Genomic DNA, 23787 nt, shown 5'->3' with positions numbered 1-23787 from the left:
CAAACTTTATGGAGCCAGAGTGTTAACCTTAGACTGTGCTGCCGCCACCCCCCACCTCCCCACGGCTCTCTACATCCTTCCACGTGTCTAATCAGCCCGCGCTCAGGCTGGGGAGGCCAGATGAAGCCAGCCCCCGCCATGCTCCATCATTCTGAATGCACAGCCCTGTTAGTGCTGAATCCTGCACTTCTGGAGCCTTGTCGTCCCCCAGGCCCCGGAGAGAGAGCTGGCCGAACTGGCCGGCGGGCGGTCCGCCTTGCAGAGGCCAGCGTTCTCTTGGGCCGTGGCCAAACACACAAAGCATTTCGGTAAAGGAACATTGGAGGAATTAAGTTAAACGACAGGTTTTGTAAATGATAGAGTGCTCTGTGCTGATGTTGTTATTATTATGTGGTTGACACTTGAATTGTTTTGTGCCAAGAGCTTGGCTGCAGTCCGCTGGTCCAGCAGATAGTGCTAAGCAACTACTGTGTGCTTGGCCCTGTGCCAGGTACTGGGAACTGAACCATAAACAAAGGAGAGGAAGCCCCCTTCTCTTGGAGCTGTATATCAGAGTCGGGGGCACCCAGAAATGCAAATAGACGAAGTAGTGTGTGATGTAAAAGGTCAGGTAGTGGTCAGTATTGTGAGGACAAATTTAGCCGAGCAAGCACATGGAGAATGGCCAGAGGGCTCGTTTGGATGGCTGGCTGGGGATTCTGGAGATGTCATATTCGGGGGGATGGAATTTCTAGAGCCGATGCTTCTCCCTAGCCTCTTTGTTCTTCTTGCCTTTCCAACAGTCCTTTTCAAGACAGCTGTGCTCTCTAGCTTTCTCCAGCTCTCTAGCTTCTTTGGCATTTCATTCTGTAGCCCCTTCCAGCCAGACTCCTCAGCCAACTAGCCCTTACTGGCCTGAAGATCTTAGCCCTCCCCAGGGCATCTCCGAGTGGGCTGCTGGGCCCACACCCTGCCTCTGTGCCTGGAATGCATTTCCAGCATGGACAGAGGGAGACCAGAAGCCCCACCCTTGCACACATGAGGGCACACACACACACACTTAACCTGCTAGAGGGGACAGCTCACCCTCTGGTCCACTCTGCAGGGCCCTGGAGGACATTCAAGTTCAACGGGGTTTGGACTGGATGACCTTTTAGGAAAGAGGCTGCAAACCATCATTCCATGGGCAAGAGTCAGCCTACGGATGAATCTCATTTGGCCCTGACTGTGTGGTTTCCTTTCTTGCCTTTTTTTTTTTTTTAAATTTTTAAAAAATTGAATGTGTTGTTAGATTTAAAAGCCAGGAAATGTGGAATTTCTGGCTCCTTTAAAAAAACCCAGAATATCTGGTCAGTCCAGGCCCACACCCTCATAAACACCAAGAAGCTAGAGCTGAGTAGCAAATGCTCACTGTATTAGCACAAGCCTTTAGTTTGCCACAGTCCCCACTATTCCCTGTTGCCTTCCACACAGCCTGCTTTTGAGTGTGCGTCCTGTGTGTAGGCCCCAAAGACGGGGATGACATCTTACATTTCCTTTTATTTCCACCACATTGTGTGCAGTCCCTTGCATGGATTGTATGTTTGATATGTGCTTGTTGGTTTAAATGTTAATTAACTGTGTCAACTTAGCAAATCCCTTAAACTTTCTACCCCTTGATTGCTGTATCTCTCAGTTCTTATCTCCAAACATTGTCCGTTTGTTTTTTATTCCTGGACTTTAGGGACTTTAGGCAGAAAAGAAAGAAAGAGAGAGAGAAAGAGAGGAAGAAAGAAAATCATGAAAATCAAACCAACTGTTTCTAAAACTTAGCTAATCATCAAAACTGTTTGCAAAACTTGATAGATGCAGATTCCCAGGCCTGACCGTCGGCCCATGGACTCAGAAGCTATGAGAGCAGAGTCCACGGAATCTGTATATTTAGTAGGTTCAGAGATTCCTCGGCTACACTTGGGGACCTTTTACTGTTTATACCTCTCCTTGGGCTCTTCTGATCCTTGATTGGGGGCATTCTGAGGGCTTCACCTTGAGGAATCAGGGTGTGCATCCCCTCCTGGGCTGTCTTTCCAGCACACCTTCCATGTGGAGACTGAGTCCGTGTCCTTGTCATTCTCAGAGCAGGAAAGACCTGGCTGTTTGTGAGTTTCACACTGGTCATTACCCAACTTCTACCAGGGGTCCCCCAAAAACACTGTGGGGCTTTTCACCACTGATGAAGTATGAATCTGAGTCTGTGGGCTACTGGGTGGTCTTGGAAGGTGTGCTCATCCTTGGCCACGGGTGGTCATCCCAGAGTTGGTGCACCAAACTGTTCACCCGTGTTTAGCCTGAGCATGGGCAGAGTTACCCCAAATCATCTGATGTGCTGGGTAAACGTTGGCGTAAGCACGCTTGTGTTTTTAGTGATTTAAAACATAAAAGCAGCCCACTGACATTTTTTAGCAAGCTTTGCATAATTGGTTTTTAATTTGCAGCTCTTTGAAATAGCATTGGCCTTCTTCCCCCTGACTCAGACACTTTTTCTGTCTCATACTTGTTTGGCAGAGAGATCCAATCTGTCCCTTCTTGGAACAGGAATCTCCCAGCTCATCTTTGAAATCCTGACTTTCTGCTTTAGTTCCGTCACTTTGTTAGCACGCCGTCAAGAGCCGTTAGCTTTTTTATTTCCTTTAATAGTTTCATTTGAGGGAGAGCGAGCGATCTCTGTAGGCCGCTCTGGATGTTTTTATCGTTGACCCCCGTGTTACCGAGTCCCCTGAGATGCAGGACCCCAAGCCTTCACAAGGGTTCTGATGCTCTGGGTTCACCTCATCGGTTGGTCACACCTGCTGTCGTTTGAGGGCAGTGTCCCTTGGAGAGAGGGTGGTGGGGACATGGCTGCATCTGTGTGTCCTTAGAAATCATACACCTTGGCAAAGTGCAGGGAGTCCTGTGCTGCCTTCTTAGAGTTTCTGCCTTAAGATGGGGGTAATCTTAGTACTCACCCCTTGGGGCTGCTCTGATGAGCAAATGAACTAATTCAGTTGGAAGGTCTCACGTAACGCCGGGCGCTCAGTAAGATACACAACAAACATAGGACAGAAATGTGCTTCACTTTTCCAAGGTGTTAATTATGCAAGTTACTTTGGATTATCGATTCCAACACTGTTCTTTGGGCTTTCATTTCTTTGAGGGTAATTTGCCCTTGGATATGGTGAGTGGCCCTAATGTGTGGAGGTCCCAGGTATCACGGGTACAGGACACCATTCTGGCTTCCTAACCCGAGGGTCTGCTTCTGGAGCCTGGAAAGAGCTCCGGACTTGGGCTCAAGCTTCTGGGTTTGAAGTCTGGCTCCTTCGCTTACTCCCTGTATGACCTTGGACAGGTCGGCTGTCTCGTTGAGCATCAGTTTCTTTCTCTATATAAAGAGGAAACTCATACTCACCGAGTTGCATCATGAAGATTAATTGAGGCGCAGTGTAAAACGATGACCTTGACTCCAGCACAATATGATTGTAAATTGCCTCTTCTAGGGGCTGTGGCCCATGTGCAGTGAATCACACCACACGTTCTGACAGCATTGGCCTTTCCAGTGTGTTGCACCTTTGACCTGGATTTCGGGGAAGCAAGCAGACCTTCCTGTGTCTGGTTGTTCATGCAAGAGTCATGCAGCCAGTTTTAGTTACCCCTGCACACTGTAAATGAGAAGGCCCTTCGACCCTCTGTCTTCTCCTAAGCTGCTTTGTGTGACCCTTATCTTGTTTCCTGTGGTGTTAAGGTCAATGCTAGAGTCCGTGAGCCATCAGTTTTTTTAGCAGCCGTACAAAGTGGCCTCTTCTGTTAAGGCTGGCCGTCTTTCTTTGGTGTCCCCAGGTCCACTGGCAGCCTGGACTCAGAGTTGGGAAAGTGGGTCATCTCGCCGGTGAGCTCCGCTGGCTGAACAGCGCTGGAGCCAGCCACGCTGCTCTCCCTTCTACCACGTCCCCAAGACACAAGACCACTTGGCCTGAGGTTGGAGCTCTGAGACCTGGGACTTACAGGCAGATTTGGGCAGGCTGCAGGTGCTGGGAGTCAGGTCATTGGCTTCCTCTGGGTTTAGCAGCCCCTTGAGGCTGTGCACTTCGTGCCCGTGCTGGGGCTCTGTGTGTTCTGCTTAGCGGCTGTGGCTGCAGGGGTCCCCTTCGCTAAGCAGGGTGCTTGTGCGTGTTCTGGATGGCAAGCTCCCACACGGTTTGGCTCCATAACCCTTCTTCCTGCCCCTCCCCACAGCCAGCACCAATAGAAAAACTTGGCTCTTTGGAGGCACTGTAGCAAAGCAGGACTGTTGCATTGGAACAATTGGGCTCAGGAGAGGTTACTAGGCATTTGAACTTCAGTTCTGCCTTTGTATAAATGGGGGAGACAGGCCCCTGTCTCACACCAGATGCAAAAATTAGCTCAAAATGGATCTAAGACTTAATATAAGAGCTAAAACTATAAAACTCTTAGAAGAAAACAGCTGTTAATCTTTGTGAGCTTGGATTAGGCAATGATTTCTTAGACAGGACACCAAACTACAAGCAACAAAATAAAAAATAGGTACATCTGACATCATCAAAATTAAAAACTTTTGTCCTTCAAGGGTCATAAAGTAAAAAGATAGTCCACAGAACTAGAGCAAAGTTTTGCACATTATAGATCTGATAAGGGTCTCGTATATAGAATATGTAAAGAGCTATTACAACTCAATAATAAAAGTGGGTGATGCGCATTTCTTCAGAGAAGATACATGAATGACTAATAAGCACAAGAAAAGATGCTCAACATCATTAGCCATCAAAGAAATGAAAACCACTGAGAGACCACTTCACATCCACTAGGATGACTATACTAAACTTGTAACAAATATTGTAACAAATATTAGTGACCCTTTGGAGAAGTTGTAATCCTCATACTCTGCTGGTGGGAACATAAAATGGTGCAACCACAGAAAATAGTTCTCAAAAATTCCACTCCTAGATAGATACCCAATAGAAAGAAGCAGATGTCCATGCAAAAACTTGTACATGAATGTTCATAGAAGTATTATTCACAATATTTCAAAAGTAGAGATGACCCAAATGTCCATAAGTGGAAGAACAGATTAAAAAATATGATCTACCCATACAGTAGACTATCACTTGGTCATGAAAAGGAATAAAATACGGATACTTGCTACAACATGGATGAACTTGAGAACATTTACATTTAGTGGAAGAATCCAGTCACAAAGAACCATGTGCTGCAGGATTCCACTGATAGGAAATGTCCAGAATTGGCAAATCCATAGAGATGGCAAGGAGAACCATCCCTGGGGCCTGGCGCTGGGGGAGATGGGAGAGGTGGGGAACGGCTGGTAAGGAGTGTGGGGTTTCTTTTGGAATTCATGAAAATACTCTAACATTTATGGTGGTGATAGTCACACAACTTTGTGAATATACTGAAAGCCATCAAGTTGTGGACTTCAAGAGGGCAAATTGGTGAATTTCATCTCAATAAAGCTGCTTTTAAAATGAGGAAGGATAATATCTATGTCACATAGATGTGGGGAGGATTCGAAGACATAATGCTGTAAATGGCCTGGCATGTATCCGGGCTCCAAAATTCGTAGCTATAGTGATTAAAACCCCCTCTTAAGCCAACAGCAGTGAAAAAACCAGGATCTCATTAGGGGCATTTTCTCCTCTTTTCCTTTTTATTGCTAGGGGCCATCCAGAAGCAATGAGAGCTATGTGGCAGGATTTTGTATGGAACTTGGGAGGAAATATGGAGTAATCCTGCCTACTCATTAGAGTCCCCTGGAGAGTTTAAAAAAAAAAATATATATATATATATAGACATGAATGGAGCCTAGAGACTGAATCAGTTGGTCTGGGTGGAGCCAGCAGGTGGCTGTAGCCTGTGGCTGTTGGTGGAAACCTCTGGTGCCATATAAACCGGCCCAGGTCTTTGAAGGAGTGAGGACATCTGGGTTCAGGATAGAAGGCTCACGTGAGCAATGCACTTTATAGTTTGCAAACTGCTTTTGTAGACATCATCTCTTTTGATCTGTTTAACAACCGTACAGCGGGTGGGTGTTATTGGTGCCATTCGTTGTGAGAGAACTGAGATTTTGAGAGGTTAAGTCACTTTTAAAGCATAATTTTATCCTGTGCTTTTTTAAAATAAAGACCCACACACATGCTCATACCTATTAGTTATCAAATCTTACGCTTTGGGGAGCACCACGGGGGCGATGCCTGCCACCAGGTTAATTGACTTTGTGTAGACTTCAGAACAGAGCTTTTCCTGCTACTCCTCTTTAACTGATGAGCAAGCAGGGCAAGCTGGTACAGTGTGATTTACCTGTGTCCGTATTCACACACGTGCCACTGGTAATTACGGATCGGCGTGTGCAAGGGAACATGAGATGGGAATAATTTGGATCCTGAGGCTGTCAGAAATCCGCAGCTGTTCCCCATAACCTCGGAGCAAAAGGCTTTACATCAGTCACAACACACCTTATTGTTCTCACTGAATGACTACAGTAAGTCTGTGATACAATGTGAGCCCCTTAATAAAATACCGCCTGTGTCTGTTTAGTATAGTGTGATATTATCTGCGCAAGAGACGTCTGCTGCCGAAACCAATCGGAAACCCACTGGCTCACGTTGGCACACCTCCAAGTGGGGTCTGCAGAGCAGTGGACCAGCATCCGGGGAGCACGTTAAAAGTTCTTGGGTCTCATTCTGAGACCACTGAAGCAGCTGTTCTAGAAGGTGGAGTCCAGAAATCTGGGAGGAAACAAGCCCTCCGGGGCATTCTGATGCTCTCTGCGGTTTTTGTTTTGTTTTGTTTTTAAGATTTTATTTATTTATTTGAGAGAGAGAGAGAGAGATTGAGAGAATAAGTGGGGGCCAGGAGAGGGGCAGAGGGAGAAGCAGACTCTCCGCAGAGCAGGGAGTCCAACATGGGACACTATCCCGGGACCCCAGGATGATGACCTGAGTCGAAGGTGGACGCTTAACCCGCCGAGCCACCCAGGCACCCTCTCTGCAGGTTTAGATGACCCTAGCGTCTCTTCCAGCTCCGACCGACCATGATCCTCTCTGAGAATGCTACGAGGGTCTAAGAACACGTTTTTCTCGACAGCGATCTCAAACTGTCTGGAGGGACCTGCACGCCATCAGCTGTCCATTCATGTGTGCGGCACCTGAATTTGTGTGAGGCGGGAAGCCCTTCTGAGTTTGCAGACATTTCCAAACCAGTTATTTCCAGGTATTGAGAACCTCCCCGCTGCCAGCATTCACAGCCTAAGGGATTTCTGAATTAATGAAGCTGCTTTATAGTTTCAGAGGGAAGATCAGATAAGCTGTTCATCGCTGTAGCTGGCTAGAGTTCTCGGGGCTTTGCTCGGAGAACCTGGGGCTGGGGGAGCTCTCTGGCTCCACCCCACCCCCACCCCACCCCCACCTCCACCCCACCCCCACCCCTACCTGCCTGCGTGCTGCAAAGCCCTTCCTTCCCCATCTCTCAACTTTTATTGCATCCATTTCCTTACATGTATCACCCATGGTGAAACCCCTCCATCCTCCGGGCCAAGGCATCCCTGGCTGTGAATTCATCTGGTCGCGTCACCTGGGTGGGATTTTTATTAGCCAGAGTTCAGGACCCGCAAAATAGAGGTCGCCTGTTCTGCTCAGTGATTTGTCTGTTATCTATGCCTTATGCCTGAAAGAAATTGGCTGAAATCCGTGTTTTAGCTGCACACCCTGCATACAGATGAAACCGAACAGCATTGGTGGAGAATAATTAAGCCAAGGACCTTGATTTTCACCTTCATGATGAAAGACAAATGACTTCCAAGGCTTTAATAGGATGATGGTACTTGAAACGTTCTACTACTTTGGCCAACTCGGGACTTTGAGAACAGCTCTGCTCATGAAAATTCTTTGCAACAACTGCATTTTCATTTAATTGTAGGTAGTCATTTTGCAGGAGCTCTTGTCTGTGTTTTTTTTTTTTTTTTTTTTTTTTGGTTTTTGGTTTTTTTTTTTTAACCCCAGTATAATCAAGGCATATTACACTGCTGTTGTTAAAGAATTGGTTTTAACTGTGTTTTTAACTCTTTTCGAGAAAATTGATTTTCCCTGCCAGATATATTCTGCTCCTTACCAGTCTTTTGGGGGGTGGGGAGAGTCTTGTGGGGGCCACTGTTTCTCTCCCTTTCTCATCTTTTGAATCGAATGTCAATTGGGCAAGAAAATTGACTGATGGCCTCGTGGGAAACGAAACCTCACCAAACCATAAATATGAAACAGACCTGAAAAAGACGTATTTCAACAAAAGCCATCATTCTTCAAATAGCTCTTCTCTAGCAAAAGGTTTTCCTGACAATCATCAGCTCCTTTCTGTTCAGTGCTAGACTCTCCATCCCGGCCAAGGTGATTTTTCCCATGTCTCAAGGCCCCTAGCTCCCTTTTGCAGGAACAGCATTTGTGCTTTTCTCGGCAGGACCATCCACAAATGGGTGTCACCCTGCCCAGCTGGCTTGTTCAGGCTTTGTTCCAAACACAATGCTGTCTTTTCTTAGCGTGGAAACGGGCTGTTCTCCGCTGCTTTCTGAGAAGATGGCCCTTTCCTATTCTGCTCATAGAAACCAGCCCCAAGCCTCAGCAGCTTATTGTTTTCCAGGTTCTCTTAACCCAGGAGAAGGTTCTTACTAAGGACAGGGGGCTGGGAGGACCAAGGTCAGGGGGATGCTTTGTCTTGCTGAGATGTGTGGAGACTGAGAAGTCAGTTCAGTTGGGATTGATTCCCCACCCTGCCCTAAACGCCCCCCATCCCCCTCCCCCCACCGTGGGCTCTGATGCCCCAACAATGGCAGCAGCGTCAGGCTTTCAGTACAAAAAGAAAGCGTTCCCTCCCTCTAGAAGGTGTTTAGGAAGCGGTGGTGTTCAGATGGGTCCTGCCACCATCTGACCGGGGACGGAGGCAGACTTCCTCCCCTTCTTTGAGCTTGAGCTTCCTGGCCTGTGGGTGCTGCAGGGTGCTAGGATCTCTAGGTCTGCTCAGTTCCGGAACCTCAGGATGGGGCTTACTTTGCAGCCCCGCCACTCCCCGCCACTTCCTGTGGACGCGAGTGCGAGTGCGCTGAGCGGGTGCCTACCCACCTGCGCTTGCAGCCAGAGGAGCCGAGTGAGTCATCCTGGCAGGTGGAGGCCTTGCCCCTGGCAGCTCTTGCTCACTCAGAGCCTTCACCTGGTGGCTGGCTGGGCTGGCTTGATGCTTTGAGTGAGCCTGGCACCCACCACGTGGGTTTGCTCCTAGGTGGGTGTGTTTGCTGTAGCCTGGCCATGGGGGCATCCGGGCTGAAGTGGAGAGGGCACGGAACGGGCGTGAGGAGTCTCGCCCAGGTCACCAGCTCTGTGGATCAGGCCTCCTTTTAGCAAACATTTAGTGAGCACTCCGGGTGGCCACAAACTCAGCGAGGTGCAGAGCACACAGAAAGCCAACGAGACACGCGTTGTGCTCTCACAGAACTCCCAGGTTTCAAGGAGGGGAGCAGAAACTAAGGTCACAATACAGCATGACAGGGTCCAGGATAAGCTCAGAGTTCTATGGGAGCCCAGAGCAAAAGGATACCTCCTCAGCCTGGAAGGGATGAGAACCAAGGAGGGCTTCCTGTAGGTGGTGATGCTTGAGCTGAATGTCCAGGGTGAGAAGAAGCCAAGGAGACAGCAAAGGCATGTGGCCTGCAGAGTGTGGGGTTTGGAGAGGGTCAGGGCCGCAGTAACATGGGGGGGGGGGGGGGTGGAACAGATGGCAGCTGAGACCAGAGTTCATGAGGCCAAGTCAAAGCCTCCCTTACTTGACACATTAAGGGGCTTGAGCTCTATCCTGAATCGAATGTCAATTGGGCAAGAAAATTGAGGACCCAAGACCGGTAACTGGGTCAGATTTGCATTCTCGAAAGATTCCCCTCCCGTGGCTGGGATGGAGGATAGGGCTGTGCAGGGTCAGGAGGCCTCCTAGGAGGTCTAGGAGAGAGAGAGAGACGGAAGGAAGGCCTGGAAAGTGGCAATGGGGAAAAGGAGGATTCTGGATGTAGAGTGGGACGGCCTGGGTAGCCAAAACTGGACGTAAGAAGGACACATGAGTGAGCCTGGAGGCCTGAAGGTCTCCGTCCAGTGAGCACGTAGGCCACGGTGCCAGCCTGGGGCAAGAGTAGGAGGAAGTAGCTCATCAAGGATAAAGGCTTTGAGGGGCTGAGGGACATCCAGATTGAACACCCAGACCATCAGCTGGATGTTTTGGCCTCATGCCAGAGATCTGGTTGGCATTCGTACACAGACGGCGGTCGAAAGCACAGTGATCTGTGGCGGGTGCACGTGGGGTGAGAAAAGCCACAGGCCAGGGGTGGGACCCTGGGAGACATCAGCCTGAAGGGGAGAGGAAGAGGGTCCTGGGCAAGGGACAGAAAAGGAGAGGCCAGAGAAGTAGAAGAGGGACAGACGAGGTCAGGGTTGTGCTTCCAGAGCACAGAGAATTCTAGAAAGAGGGAGTCAGGTGGAGCCAGAAGGCCCCCGGGGTAGGGGGGAGCTGAGCAAGCAGCATCCTTTGGACTCATCCGTGAGGACCCAGGCCCTACCCTCGAGCGTGAGTCTTGGAGGAAACCACTCCCTTCTCTGGGACTCAGTCTTCTCATCTATAAAATGCAGGGGTTGGCTTAGGGGTTTCCCCTTTCTGGCTCTAAGAGTCTGTGAAGTGACTATTTCTGAAACTTTTTAAAAGGGAAAAGGTATCCTTCCCACATCCTTCTGCCTCTCCCCTCAGTCAGACCAACACTGCTCTTGAAGGCTGGGGGAGTAAAAACCCGGGGACGTCAGAGCTGGCTGCGGCCTGTGGGAGCTTTGACTCCAGCCCCCTGTCGGAAGGCAGTGTGACATCATGGATTCGGAGCCCTGTCTACTCCTGGCTTGGCAACCTTGGGCTGACCTTTGCCTCGTTTCCTCGCCTGGGAGAGACGCCCCTAAAACCCCCCTTGCAAAGAAAGGTGTTAAAGGTTAGCAAGAAGTAGGCAATATTGTGTTTATTAAAGATGAGCCAGAGGATGGGAGAGAGAAACTGGCCCACGGTCCTGGAGGGGGACATCTCGGTGACTAGAGCCAAGTGTCTGAGGACCCACCCTGCCGGAGTCTGTCCCCTGCTGGGGGGTCCTTAAATCAGCTGCCCACACAAGTTCAGCCCTTAAAGTGTTCTTTTCAAGATGGAATTTGTTGCCAACTTTGAAAACTGGAAGATTTTACTTAAAAACTCATATTTTCAGCAAGCCTTGAAAACTTGGAAGATCTGTCCGTGCTGAGACCATGCAGCCGGTGTGGGGCCAGCTGGGGTGTTCCTGTCTGCAGACCCCAGCCCCGTCCAGCCCTCTTCCCTCACTAATGGTTCCTTGCTTGGCCCCTGGAGGTGACTAGAGTTTGCAACTCGAGCCTTAGATTGACCATTTGGCTTGAATTTTCTCTTACGGCCCTGCCCAGGATTTCACAGCTGACATCCAGACTACGGCCCGTTGAGAGAGGGGGAGGCTTGCTGGAGAAGACAGGAGAGGAGGGCAGAAGGTTTCCAGCGGCTCGGGCCCTGGAGAGATGCTGATGGGAAGGGGGGCTTGGCCCCTGCGGGGTGGGGGTAGTGGGGTCAGCCAGGGTGTTGGACGGAGGCCCCCGGGGTTTCCTCATTCCCCCCCCCCCCGGGGAGGAGGAATTGTGGAGGAGGAGGATTGTGGGCCTGGCCCTGCTGGCTTGCAGAGGTCTTGCCCCTGAACTGCCCTGCTCTGTGTGTGGATGCGTGGCTGGACAGGGGAGTGGCGAGGAACCGCAGCCTGGGCTCAGCGCAGCCGTGTTTATGTGGGGGAATGTCTGGTATGTTTGGTATTTGGGTGTTTACTTCCCAGGGTGCTCGTGGGTCCCTGGTGTTGAAATGTGGCTCCTCCGTGCCGTGTGGCTCCTGTGGGGGGGGGTGGGACCCTAGTGTGCCCGGCTGGGGCTTAACATGGAGGCTGTAGGGCTGCTACGGACAGCTTGTGTGCCTTAAAGCACCCTCAAGCCTGTCTCCCTCCACGTCCCCCCTCCTTGGGTCTCCTGTGCCACATTCCGCCACATGGGGGGTGGGTGTGCCCCAGGCTGTGCCAGCACTGCCTCCCTACCTCACCTGGGAAGGCAGGCCCGAGATCTGGCACGTGGCGGACACGTCCTGTGTCCCAGGCCCTGGGCTAGACTAGTTTTGGACTAGAACTCAGTCCTTGTTACAAGCTTGGGCTGTAGTGCTCAGTGCTTTCCTTGCACGGGGAGACTCAGAGGCTCAGAGAGGCCATGTCTGGGCTCAAGTCTGGGCTCCAGACTTGCCCAGGAGCACACAGGCCTCGGAGGCCCTGAAGGCCGGGCTGACCGCCCTGATGCCCTGAGTCTCCACTCGGCCTGCTTCTCTCTGTCCGTGCTATGGTTCCTAGCGCATGACATGGCCTCTCAGACCTCCGGCCCTCTGGTGAGTGTTGGGGGCTTGTCGCCTGCCTGACTGCGCTCGCCTTCATTGCTCCGTCCATGGGAGAGCGGCCCTGTGTCCGGCGCCCCGGGTTACACAGCGTCATCGCTCGCTCTTATCCTATCTCTTTGTCGGCCCTGCCAGATATATTTTTGGAAATGCTTATGAAATATCAGAATTCAAAGTCAAGTCTGGGCGAAGTTTGCCACCGCGTGAAAGCCACATGGCCTGCGAGAGGGGAGTGGCGGGGGGGCCCCTCCTCAACGCCGGTCAGCTTGGACGGGACCCATCCAGCGTTCCTTGTGCAATGAATTGTATTTATTTTAAAAGACCCAAATCGGAAAGAGAACAACATAGTCATGGCCCTCAGAGCCAGGGGATGGGGGCCGTGCCAGAGACCACCAGCCCTTCAAAGAGCAGGAGGCGCTTGGGCCCTGAGGCCAAAAGGCCTGGATCCGAAGTGGTCCCTGCCTCCCAGGCAGCCTTGATATCTTTGCTTTCTCATCTGTAAAAATGGGGGAGGGTAACAGGACTGTCCTAGATGGTCTCCTGGGACCGATTAGCCTCCTGGGACTTCTAGGCCCAAAGATTTGATGCCTGCTGAGGTGACCCACCTCTGTTTGCTCAGGTCCTTCTGCCTCCCAGCTCTGCCATATTCTCAGTGTTCTAGAAGCAGGGCTCCTGGGTAGCAGTGATTCCCCCACCCACCCACCCACCGAATCCCTGGGGGACACCTTCTGCTCCTCCATTATTATCTGGCATCACCTGATTTCCTAAGGAAGAGACCCTGGTGTCCCAGAGGCGGAAACCTTCTCAAACTCCCTTCAGGCCACAAGAGGAATTTTTCAGGGTAGTTTCAGGGGTATGCATCAGGGATCCAAGGGGCAGGACCCAAGGGCCCCTCCAGGGGTGGAATCCAGAGGATTCTCCGCATGTGCTTTCTGTCTGTCCTCTCGGCCTGAATGAACCGCCGACCTCTGTTCACGCGTCTGTGTTCCTCTTTCTAAAGGCTCTGCCTCTTTGTCTCTGTTTCTCTCTTTCCTCTCCATCTCTGTCATCACCTTCTCTGTCAGGAGCTCTCTCCTCTCTCTCTCTCTCTCTCTCTCTCTCTCTGCCTGGACGGGGTGAGGCAAACAGGATACCCTGCAAGAGGCCGTTGAAGGAGGCAGTCAGTCTCGGGTGGCGGCCCTGGGCCTGCGTGAGCTCGAGAATGAGCGCCTCCTTCCCTGTGTGTCCTGGGCGCCTCCCTGGCCGCACCCCGGGGCCTGGCCCTGCTTTCTCTGTCACCCACTCCCGCTTTTTGTCTCCCCGACGCCCCTCTCTGGTTGAGTGTTTGTTTCTGTCCCGACACAGGGGGTTCGGTTTCTGCTCGTCTCCGAACATCAGATCAGTATCCTGGTCTTTCTGCTTCTCAGGGCCCAGGGTTGAAGGTGGCTGCCCCCCGGCCCAGCAGCCCGATTTCAGATTTCCAGGAGCGAACACAGCCCAGCTTGGTCAGCCGTTCACACCTCGTCCAGTCAGCCGTGGTCAGGGGCTCACGTCCCCCAGCCCCACAGCAGAGCTCTGAGAACAGCCTCTCTGAGGAGGGACTGCCGGGCAGGAGGACCCTCTCGGCTATGGGTCCCCAAGCCTGTCCCTCCAATGGAAGTGTGGCACAGGGGCCAACGAGAAGTGTGGCACAGGGGTACCCCTCTCTGCTCACCCCAAAACACCGACAGCTTTGCCCTGGGCCTTCCTGGGAACTGGGGAGAGCCAGAGCTCACTTTGAGAACAGGCACCCATCTCCTGGGTCTTTAAATGTGTCCAGCTGCCTCCCTCTTAAATAGTCTCGTAAATTCCAGCTGTATCTGCAGAAAACAAATCGTCATGCCCCATTTTGGGGTTCCAGTTTTAGAGGGCTGAACTGTGTGTGGTGAGAACGCTGTCTACTGCCTCACCCCCTCCCGGCCAAGTGCTTGAGGGACCCTGGGGCACATCGGAGCCGTGGAAAGTAGCCTTGACCTGTGGGGAGAGAAGGCTGGGAGGAGGGTGGAGGCCGTGGCGGCGGTGCAGGGCTGTCTCCCTTCTGGCCCAGCAGGGGACACAGAGTGCCCGTGGGGGAAGAGAAGGCTGAGGGCACTGCCCAGCTCCCTGCTTATTTTTGGCAGGACTTCAGCTGCCATTTTCTAAATGTTCCCGGAGGGCTCTTGTGTAGCGGCAGGAGGATTTGGGGAAGACGCCGTGCGGTGTCCGTGGGGGAGGTATGGTCGGGGGCTTCGGGCCATTTCTGGCTTTATTGGGAGATGTCAGCTGAGAGGGAGCAGGGGTGCAGGAGAGGCCTGGGGGGTGGGCTTGAAGGCTGCTGGGGGGCTGTGGGACTTTAGCAGGGGTTAAGCTTCACTGCCCAGCCCAGACTGTGTCCGGGCCTATTCAGGATCTGTGCAGACCCACTGTACATATCAGGGGCCTGCGGCTCTGTGGTCCATGTGCTCCTGGGGAAGACAGGACTGAACCCCCAACCTTTGAAGGCCTCCTGTAGGCAGACCGGAGAGGCCAACCCTGGTGGAAAAGGCTTCTTACTAGCACCAAGGAAAGGCTTATGCAGAGACAAACACAGGCAATAAATCGCTTTTATAATTCTAGAATCCAAACCCGTGCCATCTTTCCCTGGCATCTTTTATTTCATTCATTCGACTAACATTTGCTGAGCCCGTATGAAGCGCCGTGTTCTGGTCAGGTGTTGGGGCTGCTCAAGTCCCCCATCCTTCAGCCTAGTGGGGAGGACAAATATGACGGGACATGAGAGAGACTCTTACAGTGGGGTACTCAGTGCTGCGGCAGCACAAAGCAGTTAATTCTGTCTGGGAAGTCAGAAGAGCCTTCCTGGGAGAGGTGACATTTGCTCTTGAAGGTGGAGTAAGAGTTCAAGGAGGAAAGGAAGGTCATCTCAGGAGGGTCCAGCTGGTGTGGAGAAGGGGGAGACATTTGGAGAGAGGGTGATGGCTGGAGGGGGTGGATGAGGCGGGACAGGGAGACTGGAGCAGCCCCCCATGTGGGCATCAGCCTGGCCCAGCTGAGCTCTTAAATGCCCAGCACTGAGCCCCTTCAAATCTGTGGCAGGAGCAGCTTCCGTTTGTGTCTGGCTCTGTGCAGGTCTGGTGGTGGGGTCTTGGAGGACAGAGCTTGTATCTCCTGGGAAGTGGCTTCCCTGCCAGGACCCCGGCTTGCCCCGGCCCCGTGAGCCCCGCACTCTGCCCGGGTTGCACACATCACCTCGGCAGTTTGTGGGCAAACCCTCCTGGCCGAGGGGAGATTGCACTGCCAGCCACTTCCTCCAGTTCCTTCCCTCTGCCTGTCGTCACGGTTACCTCGGCAGTGCTGGGGGTGAGGTTGAGGTTGGGTGGAATCAATTTTGTCCGGGTTTCTATTTTCCCAGATGCAGGTCAGCCAAAGGGGCTGTCACTTCTGGTTCTGTTTCAAGGGAGGCCAAGGGGCTGGGAGGTGCTTGGGTGTGGCGGTGTTGACAAGGAGCCTCTCCGGCCAGCCTCCCAGGAGGGGTGGGCGTGGGTCAGGGAAAAGCTCAGAGGTGGTGGAGAAGGAGAAAGGGCTGCCTCACCAAGGCCTGTGCTGATGGCCGTGGGTGCTGGTCTCCAGCCAGGCTCTGGGTCCTCAGCTCCTAGAGCATGCCGGGAGTGCACGGAGAGAGGCTGTTTATTTTCCTGGCCTGGAGCCCTGTGGGCTGAGACCTTGTTCCAGGCCTCAGGCTGCCAGATTCACCCCCACTGGCTGGAGAAGTGAGAGAGTTGGCAAGCTCAGAGCAATCCGACGACTTCTCTAGTGGCCTCTGACTCTAGGCTGTCCCCTGCCCAGCTGGTCCTGTGTGTCCTCCAGATCCTCCTGGTAGCTAACCGGCAGCGAGAGGCACCGCATCATACTGATCCTGATGGGGCTGTGTGCGGCCTGTGGTCAGTCAAGAGCAGGAAGGTTGAAGTCAGAGAAATCCGAGTTGAAATCCCAACCCTGCCATTTCTTAGTTGGATGGCCTTGGTCTTCAGTCCCTCCAACTGTGAAATGGGTCAGCAACAGGACCTTCCTCACTAATTGTGAGGATAGCATGACCTGTGTGGGAAGCATTTAAGAAAAAGTCATGGAAGAGCAACTCTTGTTGTTATTACTAAGGAAACAACAGAACCTGCAACTTCCATTGAAAGTCAGGGTTGGTGGGCTGTGAATTGCTACCTTGCCATTTATGGGCCCTGTCTTATGTGTGGGAAACTTTCTAATGTGTCCCAGGGGAGAAGCAAGCCAAGCTGGAGACTTAGGAAGCCCCTCTGCTTGTGTCCAGCTCAGGGCGCTCTGGGGGGCCCTGGGATCCTGGGGTGCAGGTAGGTGTCAGAGGAGGAGTGTGCAGAAGACAGGAAAAGAATCAGAGCTGGGTGAGGAGACTGGGGAGTCTGTTTGAGAGCACCAGGAGGTAGATGGGAGCCTCTGGAAGGACCAGGAGGGAGGGTAGCCCGGGGAGGTGGAAGTGCGTGGGAGTAGAATGTGAAATCTGTGTTCATGCCCAAGGCATTTTTTAAAGGAAGTGCCTGGGAACCACTGGCCTGGAAAATAGTGCCCAGAAGGCTCGGGCTGGGCAAGGGACCTCTGTGTGAGTAGACTTGCCAGGCTCGGAGCCTCCTGAACTCTGGCAGAACCCGACCGCCCTGCTCTCCCGGCCACTGACCCCTCCCGGGTTTGCCCACCTGCTCCAGAAGGATCCGTGGGCCGGCTGGGAGACGTTTCCACTTCATCAGCCGGGAAGCCGTGGGCTGGCAGGCAGGGGCGGCTCACTTTCTGCTGAGACGTGAGTTAGAAGGGGGACGGTCCGTCCGTCTGTGTGTGTCAGGAGGGACGCTGTCCTCCAGGCCTGCCTCCACGTCTGACCGGCGGCTCTGTGCCCTCACAGCTAGATGAAGAAGAGGAGCGGAGGAAAAGACGCCGGGAGAAGAACAAAGTGGCAGCAGCCCGATGCCGGAACAAGAAGAAGGAGCGGACGGAGTTTCTGCAGCGGGTGAGCGGGGTGGTGGGGGTTGGGGGGGTGGGCCGGGGCACCCATGTCGTTCTTCAGAGTGAGCTTGTTACCAAAGCCTGTGGGATCGAGGTGGACCTGCTGGCATCGGTCCCTCCGGCCGCTACCCCTCAGTCCTTCCCTGCCTCCCAGCCAGTGCCCCTTCCCCAACACAAGATAACCCTGGGCCACTGGCCTCAGATCCCGCCCAGCCAGATCCCCGGAAGACCAGAGAAGCTGGGAGGAGCCAAGTCCCCTCTATGAGATCAGACCTGGTGTTGATGGACCCACATGGCCTAGGACGGTGCCGACTCATTTCGAAACCCTGGTGGCTGCCAAAGTTGTCTAGGGCGTATGCTAAAGATGTAGGTGACAGCCGCTGAGCTGGGAGCGGTGTTCCTGGCACCTGGAGAGTCTCCTAGCACCAGAGAGGCAGCTGGTGGCACCCTGAGCTGCAAGGGGCTCTTCCAGCCCTGCATCTCATCTGGCTGGCCTCAGCCTCCTCCCTCAGTCCCTCTGGGGGGACCCCCCAAGCCTCTACCCTCAGGGACCTTGGGGTCCGACCCAGCTCTGCATGCATGAAGACCACCAGAGGGGGTCACCTTCCCCCACCCCCCGCCCAGGCCCTCAGAGCAGGTCCTGACCCTTTCACATGGACCGTGCCAAGCAGGGTGTTTGTTCTCCATACCACCCCCCAGCCCTCAACCAGAGTCCCAGCTCTTAAGCCTTTGCTATGTCTCAAAAATGATAGATGTCGGTGAAGGAACATGACCAGGAACGCTCATCAGTCCAGGCTGGTGGTCTCCAGCGTCCCACTCTGGATCGTTTGTTCATTACCAGGTAGTGATAGTAACACCAGTATCCGTGGCTCTGGCTCTGTTCTGTGGGATCCAGCAGGTAGCCGCCATTGCTAATGTTTGTAAAGTCGGGCAGTGTGCCGAGTCCTGTGAGTGTATTATCTCTTCGTTGGCTTGATAACTGTGTGAGGTTGGTGCCTTCATTATCATCTCTCGGGAAGCTAGGGCACGGTGAGGTTAAGTTACTTGCCCAGGACCCTCAGCAGCTGAGTGGTAGAACTGAGATTCAAGCCTGAGGCTACTTCAAAGCATTTGCTCTTAACACTCTGCTAGTTCTAATTCATTCATTCATTCATCTGTGTGTTCATTCTTTTTTTTTTTTTTAAAGATTTTTATTTATTTATTTGACAGACAGAGATCACAAGTAGGCAGAGAAGCAGGCAGAGAGTGAGGAGGAAGCAGGCTCCCCTGCCGAGCAGAAAGCCCAATGCGGGGCTAGATCCCAGGACCTCAGGATCATGACCTGAGCCAAAGGCAGAGGCTTTCACCCCCTGAGCCACCCAGGCGCCCCGTCCGTGTGTTCATTCTTTCACTCAGTCATTGATTCATTGACAGACATTTTTAGACATGTACTAAGTTCCTAGCACTGTGCCAGCTGCCATGGGGGACACATAGGAAGGAGCAGACCTAGTCTCTCCTGTGGGAGCTGGAGACAGAAGGCTCATGTGGCCTCGGTTTTCTCCGATGCTGAGAAATATATGGGTTTCTTCTCATGCTTGCAACAAGCAGAGAGAAAATCCAAGGTCACAGGTGCAGACAGCATGGGGCCATGTGTACACCAGTGGGCTGTGAGTATCTGGGGTAGGCAAATGGCCGTTACAGGTTGGAGTTAGACTCCAAGAGCTGGGAGCCTTCTTGGAAGAGATGGTGGACCAACACTGGGCTGGAAGTTTTCAAGAAGGTTCCAAGGCACAGGTCTCCCACAGGCCCCAAGACGGATGGAGGGTCCCGCACCACCTTTCCAGCCCTGAGTGCCTGAAGAGCTGGGCGGGGCATAGCAGGGAGTGGGAAGTCTCACACCAGATGCCCGCCTTCCAGGGCTTGTCAGCCCGTTAGCAGGCAAGATATGCCAAGTGAACACACACTGGTGCAGTGAAGGGCGCCTGATGAATGCTGCTAGCTGTCCTTCATGTTCCGGGAACATTTGCTGAGCACCTACTGTATGCAGACAACTCACATGCCTCGTTTAATCTTATAACATTCCAGTAAGATAAACATTGGTTATCCCCATTGTAGAGACTGACCTAGAGCTCAGAAGAGGTCACATTACTTTCCCAAAGTCACACTGCTAGCAAGTGCTGGAGCTGGAATTCATTTATCCCCTGTTTATCCATCCATCCCTCCATCCCTGCCTCCAGCTCTCCATCCCTCCCTCCTCCCATGCAGTGTGTAGCAAGTACCCGCTGCAGAGCAGACAAGCAGGTGACGTCTGCATGGGACAGCAGACGGAAGCGGGGACTGGTCATGCGCACTGCGTCAGGCACTGGCCAAGCCGGGCGGGCTGATAGAACACGCCGTGAGGTCCTAGCCCAGCCCCCGCGGAGGAAAGACTGCTTATCGAGACATAAAAGAGGCACAGGAGCTAAGGAGATGAAGGACAGCATGGAGGGGCTTAGCAGGAACCGTGCAAGCAAAGGTTAGAGGCAGGAGGTGTTTAAGGATGTGGTTACAGAATTGAAAAACATGTCAGTGTAGCTGTAGCTACACTATCACTACAATGTAGCTACAAGGTAGAGTACAAGGGAGAGAACGGAGGGACAGGCAGCCCCCGGTTCGGTCCTCGCTATGTAGGATCATCCTCTGTGCTGCACAGTCTAGGGCAGTCCCCCTTTATGCCTCTGGTCCTGGCCTATTTATCAATAGCTCCTGCTTTCACTCTCACAAGTGTCCCCGTTATGATGATGGATTATGCAGTCATGGAGAGCAATGGAAGGTTTCCGTTGGAGAGAGACAGACCTTGGAAAGATCCCTCCGGCTGCAGTGTGGAACAGGGATTGGGGCAGTGGGAAGGCCAGTTACTTGGCTATGGAGGTGTCCCTGGTGGCCTCAGGGTCTGGGAGGGAGGTTTGGGCAGGCCTGTCTGGACCCAGCCCAATCCCCATCCCCACCTGTGCTCCTCTCTTCCCCTCTGGCCTTGGAAACAGAGTTGGGGGTGAGGTTTAAGACACAGATGCAGATGGCTGTGTTGATGGCTACAGACCTGAGGAATTCTCTTGCCATTTATTCATTTATTATTTTTAAAAAGATTTATTTATTATTTGAGAGAGAGAGAGAAGGGGCAGAGGGAGAGAATCCCAAGCAGACTCTCCTCGGAGTACAGAGCCCAACATGGGGCTCCATCTCACGACCCTGAAGGTGGTGAGGTCGTCCCCACTCTCCGGCGAGGATTTGGAGCCTCAGAGGGCTGGAAGTTTGCTCAAGACCCCACAGCAGCTGAGGCAGGACTTAGAGCCTGGGGCTTCCTCTCCTGCCAGCACGCTATTTGGGTTGCCGGGCTCAGGGAAATTGGGGTCTGGTTCACAGGGACATAGCTCAAGTGGCAGAGTTGGGATTTTAATTCAGACAGGTCTTTTGTGCTCAGGAGGGGCTATACCAGCCTTCTTCCCTATACTTACCAAAAAAGTTGGGAAGCAGAACTCTACTTTAAGTGCATTAGGGTAAATGGTTTTTTTTTTTTTTTTAAGATTTTATTTATTTACTTGACAGACAGAGATCACAAGTAGGCAGAGAGGCAGAGAGAGAGGAGGAAGCAGGCTCCCCGCTGAGCAGAGAGCCCAATGCGGGGCTCGATCCCAGGACCCTGGGATCATGACCCGAGCCGAAAGCAGAGGCTTTAACCCACTGAGCCACCCAGGTGCCCCGGTAAATGTTTTTTTTTAAAGATAAAATCAGAGGGGGCGCCTGGGTGGCTCAGTGGGTTAAGCCTCTGCCTTTGGTTCAGGTCATGATCTCAGGGTCCTGGGATCGAGCCCCACATCAGGCTCTCTGCTCAGCAGGAAGCCTGCTTCCTCCCGCCTCTCTCTCTGCCTGCCTCTCTGCCTACTTGTGATCTCTGTCTGTCAAATAAGTAAATAAAATCTTTGGGGAAAAAAAAAAAAAAGATAAAGTCAGAGAATCTTAATGCTGAAAGTCCCCTGGGCCAATCATTTTATTTTCTGGGAGGAGACAGAAGCCCCAAGAAAGGAATTGACTTGGCCAAGGCCCCACAGCCAGGATGAAAAGCCAGAACACCCAGCCCCTCACCTGTATCTTTTCTCCGGCCTTTGCTGAGCACAGTAGAAGAGACAATGTTCATTCGCTTGCACTGATTCTATTCTAAAACAACAAATGGTTTCATTTTCTCTAGGGCAATAAATATCTACCAGAAGGCAAAACAACAAACAAAAACGCAAGCAGAGTTATTTGCTTCGTAATTAACGTGTGACGATCCTAGCCCATAATTAAGAAACCGCTAGTTTCTTAATTAATTAGGAAAACAGACCAGGTAGTTGCTGTTATAAAACCACAAACAAGTTCTACAATCGTGGTTAAAAAAAAAAAAAGGTTCTTCTGAACTCAGCTTCTACTTTCCCAATCAATAAAGACATAGCACCACCCCATAAAACAGAAGGAAATAAAACTACAAAGCACTTAGTTGTGTTCTGACAGTCGGCCGGTCAGAGTTTGGGATGGTCCACGATATATTCTGACATTTTAAAACCAACAGAACGCAGTGCCGTTCCAGTGATGAATGAATGTGGGAAGCCCCTCGCCTGCGTGGGTTTCTGTGTGGCACGGATGTTTGTCCATGACGTTGGTCCGACGCGCGGCCAAGGAAGTGGGGAGGCGCGGTGCGGATTGCGGCGTGTCTGACACCGGACAGCGCACGTCCACTTTTAATGTCCACTTGCACGCAACCCAGCAGCTTCCTTGCCACCCCCAAACAGCAGCCCTGTCCCCAGCAGCCCTGTCCCCCACCGCAGTCCTTGGACCCTTCCCCCGGGCAGCCTCTCTCGTTCTCCAGATCCAGTCACCTGGGCCTGCCAGGCTTCTCTGAACCGTCCTCCTCCTCCTCTTCTCCTTCTGTCTCTTCAGAGGCCCTTGCTCAACGCTTAAAGTTGAGCCTCTTCCTTAAGCCTCCCTAACCTTTCAGTTGACAAGTGCTTTCCCTGAGTTCCTTTAACCCCCCACGAGCATCATCTTTTATATTTAAGATAACAAAGACTCAGGGCAGTGAGGAAACTTGCTCTAGACTCTGATTCCAAACCCTGAAGCTTTGTCTTATGTGACTCTAAATCCACCTTCCAGAAGGCTCTCTGCCCTTCTGTCCTAAAGTGACCTATGGCCACAGTGGAAGATCTCATCTTCTAAACACATCTTCAGCTTATTTCCCGGGTCTGGGTCCGTGTTCACCCAGGGCTCCCTTCCTGATGTCCCTCTCCTCCGCACCAACCGACCCTCTCAACACAACCGGGTTTTAAACCTGGGGCCAGACCTCGCCATTAGGGCTCTTGGAAGGTGTTCTAAGCCGTGCACCCCTGATGGGCCCATAGTAAGCTCTTCCCCGCTGTGTGGGTCCTGGTCCCCAAGACATCCGTTGTAAGTCCTCACAAATGCTGGTGGGTGTTTGAGCAGAGACTCCCGAGACAGAGCCTCTGAGGACTCAAACTTGGAGCTAAAACCTTGGCTCAGGGGAACCAGACGGTCAGAGGGTTTGCGAGAAGTCCCCAAGGTCACAAGCTCATGAGACCTAGTGAGCAGGCACCCAAGATTAACACCTACGTGACCCCAACTGATGGGTCATGGACTCGTGGTTTCCACATGGGCTCTCTCCTGGCTCCCGGAGATGACGTCTCTTGGAATTCTGAGAACAGGGGACAGGGCCAGCCTCCCCATCGTGCTTCATCCTGTTGAACCAAAAACCACCATAGCTGGTTTTTAATATTTTCCCCCTGAGCATTTTTTTCCTTTTTCAAGGTTGTTCTCCCCCAGTGTCTGGTCACGAGGCCTGTGCATCTTGGCCATCTGAGCTGCCCGGGCTCCCATGCTGTGACCTGAGAGACCAGTGCAAAGACAGTTCAGGCAGGCCAGTGGGTGGGAGACAGTCAGCAGCCCTGGGATGTGTGTGGGCACCCCCCGAGGGCCCCCTGAAGGAGGCTGCTCAGCCTGGCCCCGCCGGCCCCTGGGCCCAAGCTGGCGTCATCCAGCTCAGCTGTTGCACACGCAACCGCAACCACAGCTTGTCCTTTGCTGCTACAGGTTGTTCAGCCTTAGCTGTGGACATTCTGTCTAGACGGTTCTTCTTGTGGGGCCGTCTTGTGCAGGATGCTTAGTTAGGGGCACCCCCCCCAGCCTCTACCCACTCGATGCCAGCAGCAACCCCCTCCCCAGTTGTGACAACCAAAAACATCCCCAGTCATCGTCCAG

The 23787-nt window shown here is 52.6% G+C and overlaps 1 protein-coding gene across 10 annotated transcripts in view; it reads left to right on the top strand.

Annotated features, from left to right (window-relative positions):
• Window positions 1–23787, top strand: part of JDP2 (Jun dimerization protein 2) — a 73601-nt gene that overhangs the window by 14003 nt on the left and 35811 nt on the right. For 9 of the 10 annotated variants that reach the window (XR_006604370.1, XR_006604373.1, XM_045072160.1 and 6 more), the window contains 2 exons: window positions 3832–3969; window positions 17423–17527. Coding sequence is in view for 8 of the 10 variants with exons in the window: in XM_045072160.1 (XP_044928095.1) it covers window positions 3832–3969; window positions 17423–17527 (243 nt within the window). In the remaining 2 variants the exon portion in view is untranslated. The remainder of the gene's footprint in view (window positions 1–3831; window positions 3970–17422; window positions 17528–23787) is intronic. The other variant, XM_045072143.1, reaches the window with a different exon arrangement.

This window comes from Mustela putorius, unplaced genomic scaffold (assembly GCF_011764305.1).
Source record: "Mustela putorius furo isolate JIRA1106 unplaced genomic scaffold, ASM1176430v1.1 tig00000129_pilon_pilon_pilon, whole genome shotgun sequence".
Lineage (NCBI taxonomy): Eukaryota > Metazoa > Chordata > Mammalia > Carnivora > Mustelidae > Mustela > Mustela putorius.
The sequence above is the reverse complement of the archived record's forward strand: the minus strand, read 5'-3'. Positions and strand labels throughout refer to the sequence as shown.